At 49.4% G+C, this 17,360-nt stretch overlaps 1 protein-coding gene across 1 annotated transcript in view; it reads right to left on the reverse strand.

Annotated features, from left to right (window-relative positions):
- LOC135827278 (uncharacterized) overlaps positions 1–17,360 on the reverse strand; it is an 86,996-nt gene that overhangs the window by 22,080 nt on the left and 47,556 nt on the right. Inside the window, exons 4-6 of the mRNA XM_065339807.1 lie at positions 17,085–17,153; positions 13,253–13,646; positions 10,979–11,205 (exon numbers count right to left, since the gene is read on the reverse strand). Of these exons, the coding sequence (XP_065195879.1) occupies positions 10,979–11,205; positions 13,253–13,646; positions 17,085–17,150 (687 nt within the window). The 5' untranslated portion in view covers positions 17,151–17,153. The remainder of the gene's footprint in view (positions 1–10,978; positions 11,206–13,252; positions 13,647–17,084; positions 17,154–17,360) is intronic.

Consider the following 17,360-nt stretch of genomic DNA (forward strand, 5'->3'; position numbering starts at 1 on the left):
GGGGACGGCGAGGCCCCCATGCCGGACAGGCAAAGCCATTAGCCGACGTTGGTGGCTGGCCTGCGCAATTCCATGACCCAGCAAATCCGGCAGGAAATGGTCACTGAGGATATCATCCAAGGCCTCCAAAACGCCTGTCGAGAACGGCATTGAACGCAAGTGGTAAGTCCACCGTGATGACAGGGCCTTGGAGAAGACGGTATACGTCGCATGAGGTTGAGTCGGGGCGATCTCACACAAGGTGCGCAGGTCACCAGCCCATCTATCCGCCAACTGCCCCATATAAGAGCGGCAGAAATCTTCTGACCCTAGGGCGCCCCCGAGGAATCGGCTGCCAGCGGCGGTAATCTGGATGCCACTGTCGAAGAAGATTTCTCTGGCCCTATCCAAATGCTCTGGCTTTGTGATCAGAACAGTTTTGGACGCGTTCGGATAGTAACCATAACCAGGGCCAATGGCCCGGAGTTCATCCCAGTAATTCCGAAGGCGAGCCAGAAGACCTGCACCCGAGTCATCATCCGCGAACCAAGATTGGACAACACTGGGGCATGTCGCAGCCAGGCGCCTGACCAGTGGCATGATCGCCACAGCATAGGCTGCCATAGCCAGTGGGTCGCCCTGAGCCGTGCCTTCACGCGATTCGATTTCACCTCCACCAGACACAAACAGGCGGGAAACTGATCCATACGTGTTACGAAACACCGTTGCAAGCGGGGGGCAGAGACGCGGAATGTTGTGTAGCGCAGCCTGCCTATTCAATGCATTAAATGCATTGGAGGCGTCCACAAGCAAGACACCCTCAACCCCCGGGCCAGCGAACAGACGGGAAATTGTGTGTGCGGCGGCTTCGCAGGCAGATGGAACGCCCACACAGAGTTGGACAGGAGCTGTAACACTCAGCACATCACTTTCCACTACTGACATCATAGCACGACCAATGATACGCCGGTACACTTCGCCCACAGCGATGGGGCGCACGCCAGGTTTCTTATCGAGGGGTATTAGGCGAGCGGATGTAAATCCAATCATCGCGCAACCGGCAAGGCGCTCGGTACATATGCACCTCCCCGCGGCAGCAAGGGATGAACACAAACGCCTTGACGAGGCGTCATAGCACGTCAGCATTCGGCACCACGCCTCAGCGTCCAGGCCAGACGGTCCAGAGGAACCCTGCATGCCTCGGCCTATTTTCTTTATTAGCTCAGGGGTTATTTGTTGAAAGATGACCTGCTTGACAATCTCGGGATCACCCGGCAAGAGAGCCGAGGCAGGCGGTGTAACAGATGGCGGATGCTTCTTCAACAGGGCGTCACGAACCGTCTCTCCCGTGGTATCATGCACAATGTCGTTCATGGAAAGGACTCCACTAGAAGCGTTTGGCGCCAGGTAGCGAACAGCAGAAGAAATCTTTCCATTGAAAACGAGATTAGCGAACACCACATCACTCTTCTCCTGTGAGGCGGGCCTGGGATCATCAACATCATCATCATCACCATCATCATCTGCGATGCCGAAAAAATAATGATAGTAAAGTTATTGCACTTTCTGACTGCATACTTACAGTGATGGAGAGTTATTCTTAACTTGTATCCATATGTCTTCTTCCTTTCCACATTTATTTATGGCTTAACATCCGAGTTTCAAAATAAAAATAAACGGCATTATGCAGCTGTGTAATCAGTAGATGTACAGTGCGAGTTCTCTGTCAGATGCCAACTGGCAATTCTCATGCAGAGACATACCAGTCCACGAAACGATATTATCTTCGGACGACCACGCTTTCTCTTACCATCCACGACACCAAACATCACGTCACGTACAAGCTCGCAGCCAGATGGGCGGCATGTGTGCCCGAAATAGGTCAGTCTGCGTATCTTGACCCTGGCTAGCAGCTGTTTCTGTACTCCCAACTCCACCAGGATACTTTCATTTGTGCGCTTCTTCATCCAGGATACTCTGAGCAGACGTCGGTAGCACCACATTTCTGCTGCCTGTATTCGTCGTTCATCTGTCTTCCGGTGAGTCCAACTCTCAGCTCCATACAGTAGGACAGATCACAAAGGGCATGCATTATCCGGATTTTCAGCTGTCTGGAGATGTTGTGGCTTTCCAGATGTCAACTAACTGCAGCATCCGCTCTTTCGCCATTCTTGACCGAATATCGAGGCTACAATCACCGTTTGTTGTCTTCCAGGATCCCAGATACTTGAAACTGCTCACCTCTCCAATTCGTTCTCCATCGACCACAAGTGGCGTTGAAGCAGTATCGTTTGCACCAGCAGTACAGGTTCCGATATGCATGATCTTGGTTTTGGACAGATTCAGTGACAGGCCCTTCTCTCTTCCAGCGTCATTAACAGCATTGGCGAGGGTAGACACTTCTGATGGATGTGCACACAATCCCGTGTCATCTGCATATCGTAGGTTCGACAGCTGGCGTCCTCCGATGCTACAACCGATACTGTCCACATCAGCAACACGCATAACACTCTCAGTATACAGGCTAAATAGATGTGGGGACAAAATACAGCCCTGCCCAACACCCTTCTTGATGGCGAACTCTAGCGAGTGCGAGCCATTCCATCTGATAACTCCGCTCATCCCCGTGTAAAGATTCTGGAGCAAACAAACTAAATGGCGAAGGAAACCAAAATCCAAAAGGCAACCGAAAAGATGTAAGTGGTTAACTGTGTCAAAGGCTTTACGATAATCGATAAATGCAATGGATACAGGATTCTGCCATTCAAGAGAATTTTCGATAATGATTTGCAGAACAAAGAGCATATCTACAGTACTGCGACCAGCTCGAAAACCAGCCTGCTCATCTGGTAACTCAGCCTCTATCTTCTCTTTCATACGATTCAAGAAAATTGTAAGAAGGATCTTGCTTGCATGTGACATCAGAACAATGGTCCGATAGTTGGAACACTCCTTAGCTGATCCAGCTTTAGGTAGCACGACGATTTCTTGACGTTTCCACGCTCCTGGCAATCTCCCTGTTTTCCAAATCTCCAAACAAAGTTTATGTAGGAATAGAACACAAACTGAGGATGCATGCTGAATCAGTTCCGCCACGATCCCATCAAGTCCAGGAGTTTTCTCTTCTTCAAGGACAATATGGCTCGCGCAGCCAAGAGAGGCACAGGCTCAGGGGTAATCAGTGGCGATGGAAGCTCCTCCGCACCATTCTCCGCCGAGGCCGAACACCCTTGATCTCCTGACAGCTGGCCAAATAGCTGCTGCCCATATTCACACCACCGCAGCAATACATCTTCCTTCTCCGTCAGGGTCGTGCCATCAGCAGCATTGATACATGCTTGATTTGGCCGGAATGATGATTTTTTAATGGATTTAATGGTGTTGAATACCTCTCGGACATCATGGTTCCTCCCAGAAGATTCAATGTGTTTACATTTATCCTCTAACCACTTTCTCCTGTCACAGCGAATCCTTCGGCGCACTTCTAGTTTCAGATCCTTGTATTCTTGGTCCTTACCAGTGCATCTGGTTATACGCTTTCTTTCTGCCAGAGCTATCACCTTCTCACTGATCCAGGGCTTGGGAGGCTTTTTCCTTCCTCTGCGCCCAACTACTTCCTCCGCAACCTCCATAACTACCGCTTGAATCTGATCCCACAACTCATCTGGTGTGCATTCCTCATTGTACTGGTCCTGCAGCAAGCTGAAACGATTCTCAGTCGCCACTGAATACTTTTCCGAGACGTCAGGGTTCCGCAGTCGCGCCACGTCGAACGGTCGCACAGCCAAAGACTTGCAGCGAACCTTATGGAAATGCTTGGTGCGTAACTTCAATGTAACTAGATGGTGACCAGTGTCACATTCAGCACTGGTGTATCCATTATGTTCTGCCTGTTGTACGCATTGCCCTTTTGCACTCGCGTGTGTACGCATACTAGTACACACACGCATCATGGTTTTCTGCCTGTCCTTTGCTATGGACAAGAAGTCTTTTCTCTTTGTCTTCTGAAAGATAAGTCACAAACCCTACCTCGTGTGTTTGCGTTTGTTGACACAACATGGCGCAGTGAACATCTTACTTTACCTGTAGTCTTAGTATACTAGTAGTTCCATTGCAGTTGTAGAGTAGCCCACCTGTAGTGTTGCTCTCTGCCCGTTTTCGTTTCGCTTCGAAAATTGTCCGTTTCGAAGCTCTAGAATTTTTTCGTAGCCTTGTAGTACGATATCGATAGTTGTGATTTCGCCATGGCGGATGGTGCTAAGTCACAGCCGGACATCAACCAACTGGTGCAGCTGATCCAAGCTCAAGTGCAAGCATCTGCCCAGCGCGATGCGCAGCTCCAAACTCTGTTGCAGTCAATGTCGCAAGGATCAGCAAGCAGCACGAGTGCACCTGCTTCGTCTGCTCCCGCTCCATCCACCAAGCTCGTCGCTGTGGATCGGCCCATATTGTTGTCGTCGGCGAATCTAGCTGAATTTGTATCGTGGAGCGAGGCCTGGGAGGACTACTCCCGGTGTCAGCTGTTGTCAGCGCAGCCCCGCGAGACAAGGATGGCCGCGTTTAGGCAGGCCTTGGATGAGGACCTGAGACGTTTCGTGCGTGAAGGTGTGATTGTGGTGCCAAACACCCATGACGTCCCGGAGGCCATGGTTGAACTACGCAAGTTCATCCGGCGCCAGCGCAACCCCCTGCTGGACAGGATTGAATTTTACCGCCGTGCCCAGCAACCTGGAGAGACGTTCGACGCGTGGTACACATCCCTGAGGGAGTTGTTTCATGCGTGCAACTTCTCCGGGTTGGATGTCTGTTCGACATGCTCAGGGCGTATGTGTCAAACATGCCAGCAGTCGCTCCAGGCTAACACGGATGAAATTCTGCGAGACCGCATTGTTACCGGCATCCTGCAGGATGACGTTCGACACAAGCTGCTGGCAATGAAGGATCTAACCCTGGCAACCTGCGTCGACCTATGCCGCGCCGAGGAGGCTGCCAGTCAAACCTCGTCACGTATCCCCAGTCAGGCCACTGGAGACGCGTCCGTGAGTGCCGTTCGTTCCAGCTATAAGAAGCAGAAAGGAATGGCATCCAAGCAAGCTCGGGCACCCGAAGCCAAGGATTCCAAGTCTGGCAGCAAGCCCTCGCCGGACAAGTGTCCCAACTGTGGCCGCACCGCTCAAAGCAAGCGACCCTGCCCTGCTGCGGATCGCAAATGCAACGGCTGCCAACGCACCGGTCACTTCTTATCCATGTGTCCGTCTGCTTCTAAGAGGACTGTCGGTCAGCTGAAGCTGCAACGTGCCGCGTCCTCCCGTGAAGGGGCTACCATAGCCGTCAACACACAGCTCGTGTCTGCCGACAAGCCAACCAGTTTGCGCTGGCTTCCTGACACCGGCAGCGACATCAACGCTATTGGCCCTGCACACCTCGAGCTCCTCGGAGACATTATTGAGAATCTGCCTACCGACAAGGATGTTGTGCGCACCGCTGATGGCGCACCCTTGACCAGTCTTGGCAAGATCCAGGCGACCTTGACGCTCGATTCCGTCACACACGACACCACACTGCACGTGTACAAAGGCCTGGATGAGGCACTGCTATCCCGCCAAAGCCTCTGTGCCTTGAATCTGTTACCTGCTTCTTGGCCCTCCGTGTTTGTCCGTTCTGCCCGTACTGAACCCAACACTGCCCAGCAGCTCCAACAGCAGCTTCTGGAAGAGTTTGCCGACGTTTTCGATAGCTCACAGCTTCCACCAATGGATGGTCCGCCCATGGACATTCAGTTGGAACCAGGTGCAGAACCCAGCTGCGTCTGCACTGCTCGCACCATACCGTTTGCCTACCGGGATCAGATAAAGTCCCAACTGGACAGTATGGTCGATGATCACATTATCGAGCCAGTCACAGAACTCTCTGCGTGGTGCCATCCGATCGTTCTCGTTGAGAAGAAGGGCACTACTGAGATGAGACTGACTGTGGACCTTCGAAAGCTGAATGATCAGGTACGCAGACCCACCCATCCTGCTCGTACACCACATGACGCAGTGGCAGCCATCGGCAAAGCCCGCTACTTCACAAAGCTCGACGCCCGACATGGCTATTGGCAAGTCCCGCTGTCCGGCGATGCCAAGCCGCTCACCACCTTTATCACACCGTGGGGGCGGTACCAGTTTCTTCGCAACCCACAGGGCCTTGTCTCGGCTGGTGATGTATTCAACTCCCGTACCGACGCAGCGTTTGATCGCCTCACCAACTTCGTAAAAGTGGTTGACGATGGTCTTGTGTACGATACGGAGCTGACGACTCATTTCACCCACGTTCGTGACGCTCTGCTCCGCGTCCGTCAGCACGGCATTACCCTGAGCGCTAAGAAATTCGTCTTCGGCGTCCCAGAAGTCGACTACTGTGGCTACCACATCAACACGGATGGTTACACCGTTGACAGTGACAAGACGGCAGCCATCACTGATTTCCCAGTACCCGTTAATCGCACTGACGTCCGCTCATTCTTCGGGCTAATCAATCAGTGTAGTGATTTCTCGCCCCGTATCGCACAGCTCAGCGACCCGCTTCACCCGTTGCTGAAGTCCACGAATGTGTTCCTGTGGGAGTCGGCACACACTGACGCGTTTAACGCCGTCAAAGCTGCCCTGGCTTCTCCCCCGATATTGTCGTTCTTTCAGCCTGGCCGACCGCTTCGGTCAGAAACTGATGCGTCCGTGAAGAACGGACTTGGTTATGTTTTGTGGCAGCAGCAGGGCGACACCTGGTGCATACTCCAATGTGGAAGCCGGTTCCTCTCTGATGCCGAGACGAGATACGCCGTCATTGAGCTTGAATGCCTTGCGGTTACCTGGGCAGTACGCAAGTGTTCGATCTATCTCTCCGGTGCTCGGTTCGAAGTTATTACCGACCACCGCCCGCTCATCCCTATTCTGAACTCCTACTACTTGGATCAGATAGAGAATCCCCGGCTACAGCGGCTCGTCCTGAAACTTCGGCCCTATCAGCTACACGCAACCTGGCGGAAAGGCACGGATCATGCTTTCCCTGACGCTCTGTCCCGCCATCCAGTCAGCGACCCCTGCCCTGACGATGAACTGGGTGAGAGTACTGCCTCTCAGGGCGCTGCTATCCGTGCGTGCACGCTTGATACGTCTGGTGGCCTGAAGTACCACGCACTCCGCTCCGCCGCCCAGGCCGACCCTGACTACCAGTGCCTAGTTCAGTTCATCGTGTCTGGTTTCCCTGCTAAGAGGTCCCTCATGCCTGAGTCACTCCAGCCGTACTGGAATGGTCACGAGCACCTCTCTATTGACAGTGGTTTAGTGATGAAAGGACCCCGTCTCTTGATTCCCGTCGCTCTGCGGCAGCGTGTCTTGTCTGATCTACACGCATCCCATCAAGGATTGACGTGCACGAAGTCCCGTGCCCGGCAGATTGTATTCTGGCCACGATTGTCAGCCGACATCGAGCATGTTGTCCGCAGTTGTGACAAGTGCCGCCTGCACAGCGCCTCACAACCGAAGGAGCCACTCCGTGTGGATGATCGTGCTCCAGATCTGCCATTCCAGCATTGCAGCGCCGACCTGTTTGAGTGTGAAGGCCTGCAGTATCTAGTGTATGTGGACCAACTAACCAGCTGGCCCTGCGTTGCCAAGCTCGGACGCACTGCCTCCTCTGCAGACGTCATTCGGTCTCTTCGCCGCTGGTTTCCTGACATTGGTATCCCCGAGGTACTTACCAGTGATGGTGGCCCTCAGTTCCAGTCCCATGTGTTCGCTAAGTTCTGTGATACCTGGCACATCCGTCATGCTAAATCCTCTCCCCATTATCCGCAGTCGAATGGGCTTGCCGAGAATGCCGTGAAAGCCATGAAGTCGCTAATTCACAAGACCACTAGTAATGGCGACCTCGACTTGGATTCCTTTCAACGTGCGTTGCTTGAGTGGAGGAATACCCCGAACGCCACTGGTCAGAGTCCAGCCCAAGCTCTCTACGGCCGGCCTCTGTCGTCTTTTGTGTTTGCCCACCATTCCAGCTTTGCTCCTGCATGGCAAACACACGCTAATGAAGTTGACCAGCGCTCATCACACTACCTGGAGTCGACTCAGCAGCATTACAACCGCTCTGCTCGGTCCCTTCCTCGTCTGTCTCTTGGAGCACATGTCGACATCCAGCATCCCCGGACCAAGTTGTGGTCAGCTCATGGCTCAATCGTAGCCATTGGTCAGCACCGGGACTACTTGGTGAAACTTCCAAGCGGCCGCATCTATTGGCGCAACCGCCGTTTCCTCCGACCGAGAGTCTCTCCTACACCCCCGCCAGCTGCAGCCGTCCCTACTGTTTATGCTCCAGACGCGGCACAAGGCCAGACACCAGTTGCCTCTATTGCCCCTGGTGTACATGCCCCAGCACAGCCTGCACCACGCCGCAGTCATCGCCATCGGCAGCAGAATGTCCCGTTTAATGTGATATCCACACGCGGACAATCTTATGACTGATGACTTTGTCCTCATTCTGTTTCCGCTCTTCTGCCGGACCTATGACTGTTGCTGTTACTTATGCACTTCATTGCTGCTCTGTTTTTTTTGTTTTTGTTTGTTTTGATCAGATAAATATGTCTTTTATCTCAGAAGGGGCGTGGTGTATCCATATATGTTCTGCCTGTTGTACGCATTGCCCTTTTGCACTCGCGTGTGTACGCATACTAGTACACACATGCATCACGGTTTTCTGCCTGTCCTTTGCTATGGACAAGAAGTCTTTTCTCTTTGTCTTCTGAAAGATAAGTCACAAACCCTACCTCGTGTGTTTGCGTTTGTTGACACAACAAGCGCCAGCGCGAGCACTGGAATCCAGCACACTTGAGAACCACGACTTGCTGATCATGACATAGTCGATTAAAGTTCAGGTGCAACCATCAGGGGATATCCATGTGTAGCGATTGCGCAGATTATGCTGAAAAGCTGTGTTACAAATGACCAAGCCATTAATCCTACAGAACTCTGCCAGCATGTCCCCACGTTCATTGCACTGTCCAAGGCCATAGTCCCAAACACCGCTTTCAAAGTCTCTCTCAACTCCCAACTTGGCGTTGAAATCGCCCATGAACACACATACCTGACGACTCTTCAGGGCGTCCATAACAGCATGCAATTTTTCATAGAAATCATCTATTTCCTCTGCCGAGGATGACGAGGTCGGCGCGTACACTTGAATGATGGTAATAGGGACAGGAGTTTCTTGTATGCGCACCACCAAGACACGATTTGATACTGGAGTATATGATAATAAGCTGTTCTTCACCGCTGCGCTCAGAACGACAGCCACTCCGCCATATCCACCGTCCGGCGAGCCGCTTGAAATTACCAACTTGTCACCGCTGGCGAAATGGCCTTCTCCGCTCCAACGCGTTTCACACAGACCAAGAACATCCAGCTTGAGTCTTTCCATTTCCTTCAGCAAAAGATCTAGCTTGCCCAGCTCTCGCAGAGTTCGAACATTCCATGTCCCAAACTGATACTCTCGTTAGTTCTCCGTCCCTTTTTTTGTTGGTTTCCTCCAACTCCTTTGCTGACCGTTTCGTGGACCGGCTCTCTCAAAACTTTCTTCATGAAACAAAACAAACACCAGAGCACCGCTCGCCCACTACTCCACGGTCTTCGGCAAGAATTTAACAAGCACAGAAGGTTGCCATTACTTTCTGTGCTATCGATGTTTACCAAGAGAGCGGAGCACCAAAAAGTGCAACCGCTCTCCACCAGCGCACATCTTTGTGTAATGGAGGAAGTGTATTATCCTCATGAAGGGAAGAACTTCCATAAACGTCTGGTGAAATAGAATGTTGTTGCAACTGCGAGTTTCCCGCATGTGAGATGATCAAACAAAAGGCATTATTGCATGAACAATAGATGAACAATAAAACACCACAGTAAGAACAACTACGCAAGCGACGCACATTTTTCCACAAGCATCCGCCATTTTTTCAGAAATATCAATATCGGCGTGCTTTAGATCCATCTGAGATGGGGTCGGCCACGTGGGCGCTTGATGTCCCGGGTATTAATTGCCATCTCCACTGCTTGGTAGGACGCTGAGTTAGGTCCATCGCGAACAACATGGCCCAGCCAGAGCAGCCACCGTCTGCGACAAGTAGTGCTGACTGGGTCTTGTCGCGTTGAGGAGTACACCGTAACAATTGACATGTGGTGAGGGTACACAACACGAAGCAGGTACCGCAATTTTCTTCGGTGACACGCATCCAGCCGAGTACTGAGTTGCTGTGTCATTGCCCACAGTCCGCAGTTATACAACAGGATAGGCAGAATGAGGGCAGAGAACATACAAAGTCTGGAGCTCAGTTTATGACGCTTCTATGAAATCGAGCCGAACGCTCTATTTGCAGCACCTATTCTTGCCTGAATATCCTCTGCAGACCCTCATAAAGAGTCAAGCAGCTTGACAGATCGCCAAGAAGAGTCGGCTTTAGTTACTGTAATATATTGTGTTTTCTACATATTTAACATTTTAGTAATTTGAATTTTTCACTTGATTTCTCCACCATCTCCTCGACTTCTTTCATAACCAAATCCACAATTCACGGGAGAGGTGCAAGTGCGGATCACCATAAATGATTATAAACTCTGTCTAATGCACTGGTGTGCATTGCAGAGCTATCTCCGTCTCTCTTTAACTCCTAATCTCACTCTCTCTCTTCCCAACTCTTTCCCTTCATCATTTTTCCATCTTTCTCTTCTTCTCTTTCTGCCTCTCTTTCTCTCATTCTCTTTCTGCCTCTCTTTCTCTCATTCTCTTCTCTCATGCTCTTTTCTCTTTCTCTTTCTCGTTCTCACTATCTATCTCTTTATACCTCTCCCTCTTTCTCTCCATCTTTCCATCTATACCTCTCCCTACCACACTTTATCTTTCCTGATCCCTTTACTATCCCCTAGTTTCTCCACTAGTAGTAATTGAAACATGGTTTACAGTTTTTACTTACGCTCAGGATATCTGTGCAAACCACAGAAAGTTTTACTCTCAGGCGGTCGAAGCTTGTGTCATTGACGGTGGCATTGATAGCAAAGGGTCCGTGAAAGTGGAGTTTATCACCAAACTCCCCCTTGACACTGCTATAGCTTGTGGCAAGCTTTGCAGCCAGTTCTCCATGATCCTCTCTCTTGATCTCGTCGCGGAAGGTCGCAATGATCATGACATTGAACGGCTGGTCTGTATTTGCAACAACAAGAGATGGGAAACGCAAACAAAAATATATATATATATTTGTGGTGAGGAGATTTGAGGAAAGGTGATTTTAAGCAACACACTCTCCGCAATATCATAGTATGCAGCTAAAAAATTGGTCAAAACAGTGTTTTAAATCAATTGTGCTAATGCTACTTCAATTGGCGACCGATAGTACGTACTAGGGTGTTATGAGCGGCCTCGAAGATATATCTCGTGAGTGAGGATGGAACCATGCCTGACCTCCATATGTTCGGTCTCGGGCTGAAAACCTTGGTAATCTACTGGAGAAGTGGCTGCACAGGCAAGTCAGAAGTTATCGCTGCTGTTTCTGCGACAAATGAAGAAGAAGCAGCTGATGCCGACCAGGCTGATTCTATTATCAGATCTCTGGAGAGCAAAGTCTGGAGATGGAGAAGACAGATGCGAGTTCTCTGAATGTTTCCGAAAATCTTGGGCTCCATCGGGCATAGACAATTTTTGTATGGACATTTCGGACGTTGCTCGATTGGAGAAGGGAGCAGAGTATTTGAACCAAGGGCACGGCTCTTCCATTCAAGGCTCTGAACAATAACGGATCTGAACGTTTTCGATCCAGAAGCTGTTTGCTGTTTTCTCACTTGTCAGTTATGGGCTCATTGTTGCAGCAAAGATGAGGCGGGACTGCATGTATGTGCACGTGACAAGTCTGTGGACTTGTGCCACGTGCTTCATGCTGCACGATAGTGAGGGTATCAAGTAGACTGGTAGTGGTACATAACTTCAGGCACAGACCATAGTGCTCTGTGTGGTGAAACTGTTACCCACTGCACACACACAGCGTGAAAAGACCAACTATGGAAAGTTTGGAATAACTTAAAGATTTGTATAATGTCCACTATCCGTGCACGCGCCCAGGTGCCATGTGTCGACACTCTTATCTCATTTTCTTGACCACCTCCGTGTGAAAACGCATGGGCAAAAGGAAAGACCCAGTACATGGGGCAGTGCATGTTCAGCTTGATGTGTAATAACAATTCGTTAGTACAGTGTACAGTGTAGTGCACAGCACTTGTGAATGAAACTGTTTGTTCATGTGAAAATCAGTCTGATTTCACGTATCCAAAATATCGGCGGGACCACATACGCTCCCGGTCCCATATTGACGCACATGTGCTCGACCTTCACCAATGTTTCAACCCAAGGACTTATTACAGGCATTTACCATGGACAGAGGGATGAATATCTAGGGCTGAGTCTGGTAGCATTTTTCTTCAGGGATTTTTTTGGTAGTTTTCTACGGGTAGCACGGATACCCTATTGGGTAATGTTTCCATGGTGACGGCACAATGCACTCCTTCCCTTACACACTGGATAGACATGCAGAGTACTACATGAATTTGTACATGTGCACTGTACATGATGCCATCAGCGACTTCGGCTTTTCAGGTACTATTCTGTACCCGTCTACACGAGATCCTCATGGGCTGCATGGGTATCCGACTACCCATGCACACCACTATAAATAACACACACACACATAAACATACACACACACACACACACCTGCATGCACACACACACACACACACCTGCATGCACACACACACACACCATCACACACACACACACACACACACACACACACACACACACACACACACACACACACACACACACACACACACACACATACCTGCATGCACACACACACACAGAAACCTGCACCAGTATACAGAATCAAACACATACCCCAATCATTCATTCATTCATGTACTGTCGTGGACATGGAAATCCGGTCACACTTCTAGCGGCCCCAGGGCACTCGCCATGCGGCCGTGGACAAGCGGAACACACATGTAGTTATGCTCTGCAGAGCGCTGGTCGTATCGGATCAACATGTGCACTGCACGCAGTGTTCTGTTCGCGCTGAGGGCGCCGGCCCCGGTCAATCAACTGAATTTCCATGTCTGCTACAGTACATGTCGACATACGGATCAACAGACGCAAACAAAATTTCACAAAAATGCATTTGATAAAATATAGCACTGACCTGATGTTACCGATGGTGGCCTCCGGCTCAAAAACCGACCAACTGTGGTGGTTATGCTTGTTGTAATCCGTTTCTCGTCCCATTTACTATTGACAACAGCAAGACCGAGGCTTGGTACTGATGTGGATAGGCAGAAAATGTCGTGTGTCGCTGAAAACGCGTCCTGCCCAGCGAGATCTTTGATACGCAAATGCTGACCAAGGTTATCAGTGAAGTTGGACATCTGGATGCCTCGGGTTCGTTTCGAGTCGTTTGATGCGCCGTTGTTTCCTTCTTCTCTCAATGTCTTGATCAGTGTCGACTTCCCAACAAGTTGTTCCCCGCTAACTAGAACAACTAGAGTGTTAGCGTCCACTTGGCCTTCAGAATAAAATTCCTCCAGCTGAAGGTAAGTCTGCGTATATATAATACACACAAGAACAACATGGTTGATAAATATGGTGGTAAAGACACACCTGGCAATATGGCGGTAAACACACGCCTGCCCACACACGCTCTCTAGGCTGCAAAGTTCTGGCACAGAGCTCTCCTTCTCACCACCACCACCATCAGTTCGCGCCTGGCGCCTGGTCGATGCATGGCTGGCGGTATCCGGCAAAGCAGGCTGGTACATCAAGTAGCGCATGGCACATAGATGATGACACAGCAACGACATAGCTCGATTGCGACGTACGTTTCGTCCCCGCTGGACTCATCAGGCAATCTTTTTCTTGGATGTCTTCATACGGAGCTTGACTCGGGAAAATGAAGCTGAAGACACCACTGCAGCTGTACTTATGGTTGATAAATATGAGTCAAGCTCCGAGTCAAGCTCCGTATGAAGACATCCAAGAAGAAGATTGCCTGATGAGTCCAGCGGCGACGAAACGTACGTCGCAATCGAGCTATATCGTTGCTGTGTCATCATCTATGTGCCATGCGCTACTTGATGTACCAGCCTGCTATGCCGGATACCGCCAGCCATGCATCGACAAGGCGCTAGGCGCGAACTGATGGTGGTGGTGGTGAGAAGGAGAGCTCTGTGCCAGAACTTTGCAGCCTAGGGAGCGTGTGTGGGCAGGCGTGTGTTTACCGCCATATTGCCAGGTGGGTCTTTACCACCATATTTATCAGCCATAAATACAGCTGCAGTGGTGTCTTCAGCTTCATTCACACAAGAACAACAATTAAAGAATAGGGGTTCGTCAACTTACAACCACTCTATGCAGTTGCTATTCACACTTGGCGCATGCGCTGGATGAAAATTCTTTATTAGTGACGTCAAAAAATTGTGACGTTTCGGGCCTCTCACTGTGAATAGCAAATGAATAGAGGGGTTGTCAGTTGATAAACCCCCTTTCCTTTATAACGCAGTTGCGTGATGCCCACCATTTTCTTAGTAAAGAATAACAATTACTGGATATAAGTGTTGAAGGCAACTTTTCCTTAAAGGCTGTGAAGATGATAATGCTCCATAGTTGGCAGTGTTCATCTGTTTGACAGTAAAGTATGTGAGGAGCACATTTCTTAAGTGGAGATGAATTTTTTTATGAATCGGACAATGTAAATGAGAAGATCAGCTTGTCCACATGCTATAATTATGGTTCTTTCGGAAAGCGGCATGCACTGCACATATGTACTTGCCTGAATTTAAACACAAGCAGGAAATGAATCTATAAAGATTCTTGCTACTTTCAACACTAGGATGGTGGACATCGAAAAAATGAGTCGGTGATAGCTTTGTGAAACGTATTGAAAGTACAGACGACTTTTTACCATATGCACGGATTGAAAACGAAACTTCATCCATTTTTAACAATTACTATGTACTTGGTCCGGCTCATCGCAATTGTCGCTTATCTTTCGCCACTAAGAACAGGAGTTTTTTTACCGCTCTGTGAAATTTCAAACGGACATAGTGAGGAAGCATGATACATGAATACTCTCCGCCACAAGAAAAAAATTTCAGCAATGGAATCAGGTGAAGCGAGTCGAAGAAAGGAAGCAAGGTAAGCAAAATGCACGAAATAAATCAGCGAAGGAGCGCGTTCTTGCACTCACACTGGTAATACAGGTCCAAAGTTCACTCAACTCTGCATCTCTCAAGCCGCGTCGCTACATGAGCTGACATTTGCTGGTGTCTAGCTGCTGGCGTAGACTGGTAGAGTATCTCTTGCGTTCTCAGCCTGTCGTATGACAGCAATGGGAAAGAAACAGTTGGGGCTGTCACTTTGGTGCTTGAAGGAACCGTGGGCAGTGTGACCTGTGTGTCACCACAGGGTGTTTCAACAAAGCCTTCAAATGAGGCATACAGGCCTCTCCAGACAGGTGTCATACGCTCCCTGGATAGGCGGGCCACGACTCTTGTAATACGGCTGCTAGGTCCACCAAGAGAAGGAACAACCAACAGGTCAGCCGGGCACATCGCATCGAAAACACCTTTCTCCTCCATCATGATGCTTATACTCTTCTGCCGTGCACTCGTGCCTGTCACGCTCTCCAGGCCAGGATGTCAGTTGCACCTGCTACAGTTTCGGTCTTCGGGTCGCTGGGCTTGGCTTTTGGCAACACAGACAGTGAATGGCCAGATTCCCACGTCCCAAAAAAGTCGAATACATCGCGATTCAAAGCGCTAGTCGCGATCATTTTTTCTTTGGTGCCTACTTTGATCTTGCCATCGCGACCTCCCAAGCAAAAGTAAGTTAGATATCGTGATTGGACTGGGTTTTACCTGTCAAAAAGTACGTCGGGGATAAGCGACAATTGCGATGAGCCGGACCAAGTACATAACATCAGTGAATGACCTCAATTGCCACGATACTCTCCATAGCAACGGGATACTTGGAATACTCAGTATTAGGGGTGAAAGTTGGCAATGAGATCCCGAGTTCGAGCATTCTGATTTTCTGCGATCGAATATTCGAGTATTCTAGTATCCTTCATCTCCTAAAATTGCACACCAAGGGCCTTCAAATCGCAGGATACAACCCCGATTGAACCGAGTAGCAATCATTTTTCTCAGGTATATTGGTTTGTGGGTCATTTGGGCTCCCTCTACTCGTGAACAAATGTTCCCCACACAGTCTGCACATCAATATCTGCCGACTGCTGCTCTGAAACTGCAGATTCAGTGGTAAACGCATGTACCATGTATGAACGAGTACTCTGATTTATTCCGAGTTCGATTATTTTTGAAAAAAACCGAGCGAGTACTCGAGTACTCGGTATAATTGTTTCACCCCTACTCAGTATAAAAGACAATAAAGATTTTACCTGAAGAGCTCGGATCTTTAGCCAAAGTAATCATGTAAAAAATAAAGAAAGGGCAAAATGTTACAAGTTATGACCAACTGTCCCACAGTGCAACCACGTAATACACCGTCAGCATATGCGACAACAGGGCACAAAACTGACAAGGAGTACTGAGACATTCGACGCCGTAACACCTCACTCCAACACATCTAAGAGGTGTAAACCAACAACCTTCCAACTTGGGAGGCTCAGGTAAGGAAATATCTAAAGAGGGGAAGGAAAGCGCAACGAAGATGAGCACGGGCTTTGTCCCACAGCAACAAAGAATGCCGAACGTTACTGTATAAAGACTTCACTAGTAAGACAATTGGACGTACCGGTTTTACTACAACCCAACGACGCAAAGTAACAGACCACCCAAATTGGGAGGTTCAAGTTTATTATTGTAAACATGGAAGGGGAATCTGAGCATTCCTTGTCAGTTTTTCAGCTAAGTACTCCTGGTCAGTTTTGTGCCCTTTGTCACACTTGCTGACGGTATAATTATCTGGTTACACCGGTGAACAGTTAGTCATAACTCATAACATGTGCTTTCTATTACCTGAAGAAAACGACGGTTGTGAGGGTCAGCAGTCTTCTTCCCAGCGGCATGTCGAACAATTTCCATTACCTACATTGCCAATAGAACACACAGGAAACACAATGACAGATGTTAAATTAGGAACATGGAAGAGGTGGTTGGTAGAGAATAGTCCGTAGAGAAACATGGTTGGAGTGAAGTGAGGTGCTAGGAAAGACGGTCACGGAAAGGGTAGCATGAGCAGAAGGAATTCTTTTCTTCTATGGCTATTCACTTAGGGCTTGTTCGAATTGTCGT

Source organism: Sycon ciliatum, chromosome 11 (genome assembly GCF_964019385.1).
Source record: "Sycon ciliatum chromosome 11, ocSycCili1.1, whole genome shotgun sequence".
Lineage (NCBI taxonomy): Eukaryota > Metazoa > Porifera > Calcarea > Leucosolenida > Sycettidae > Sycon > Sycon ciliatum.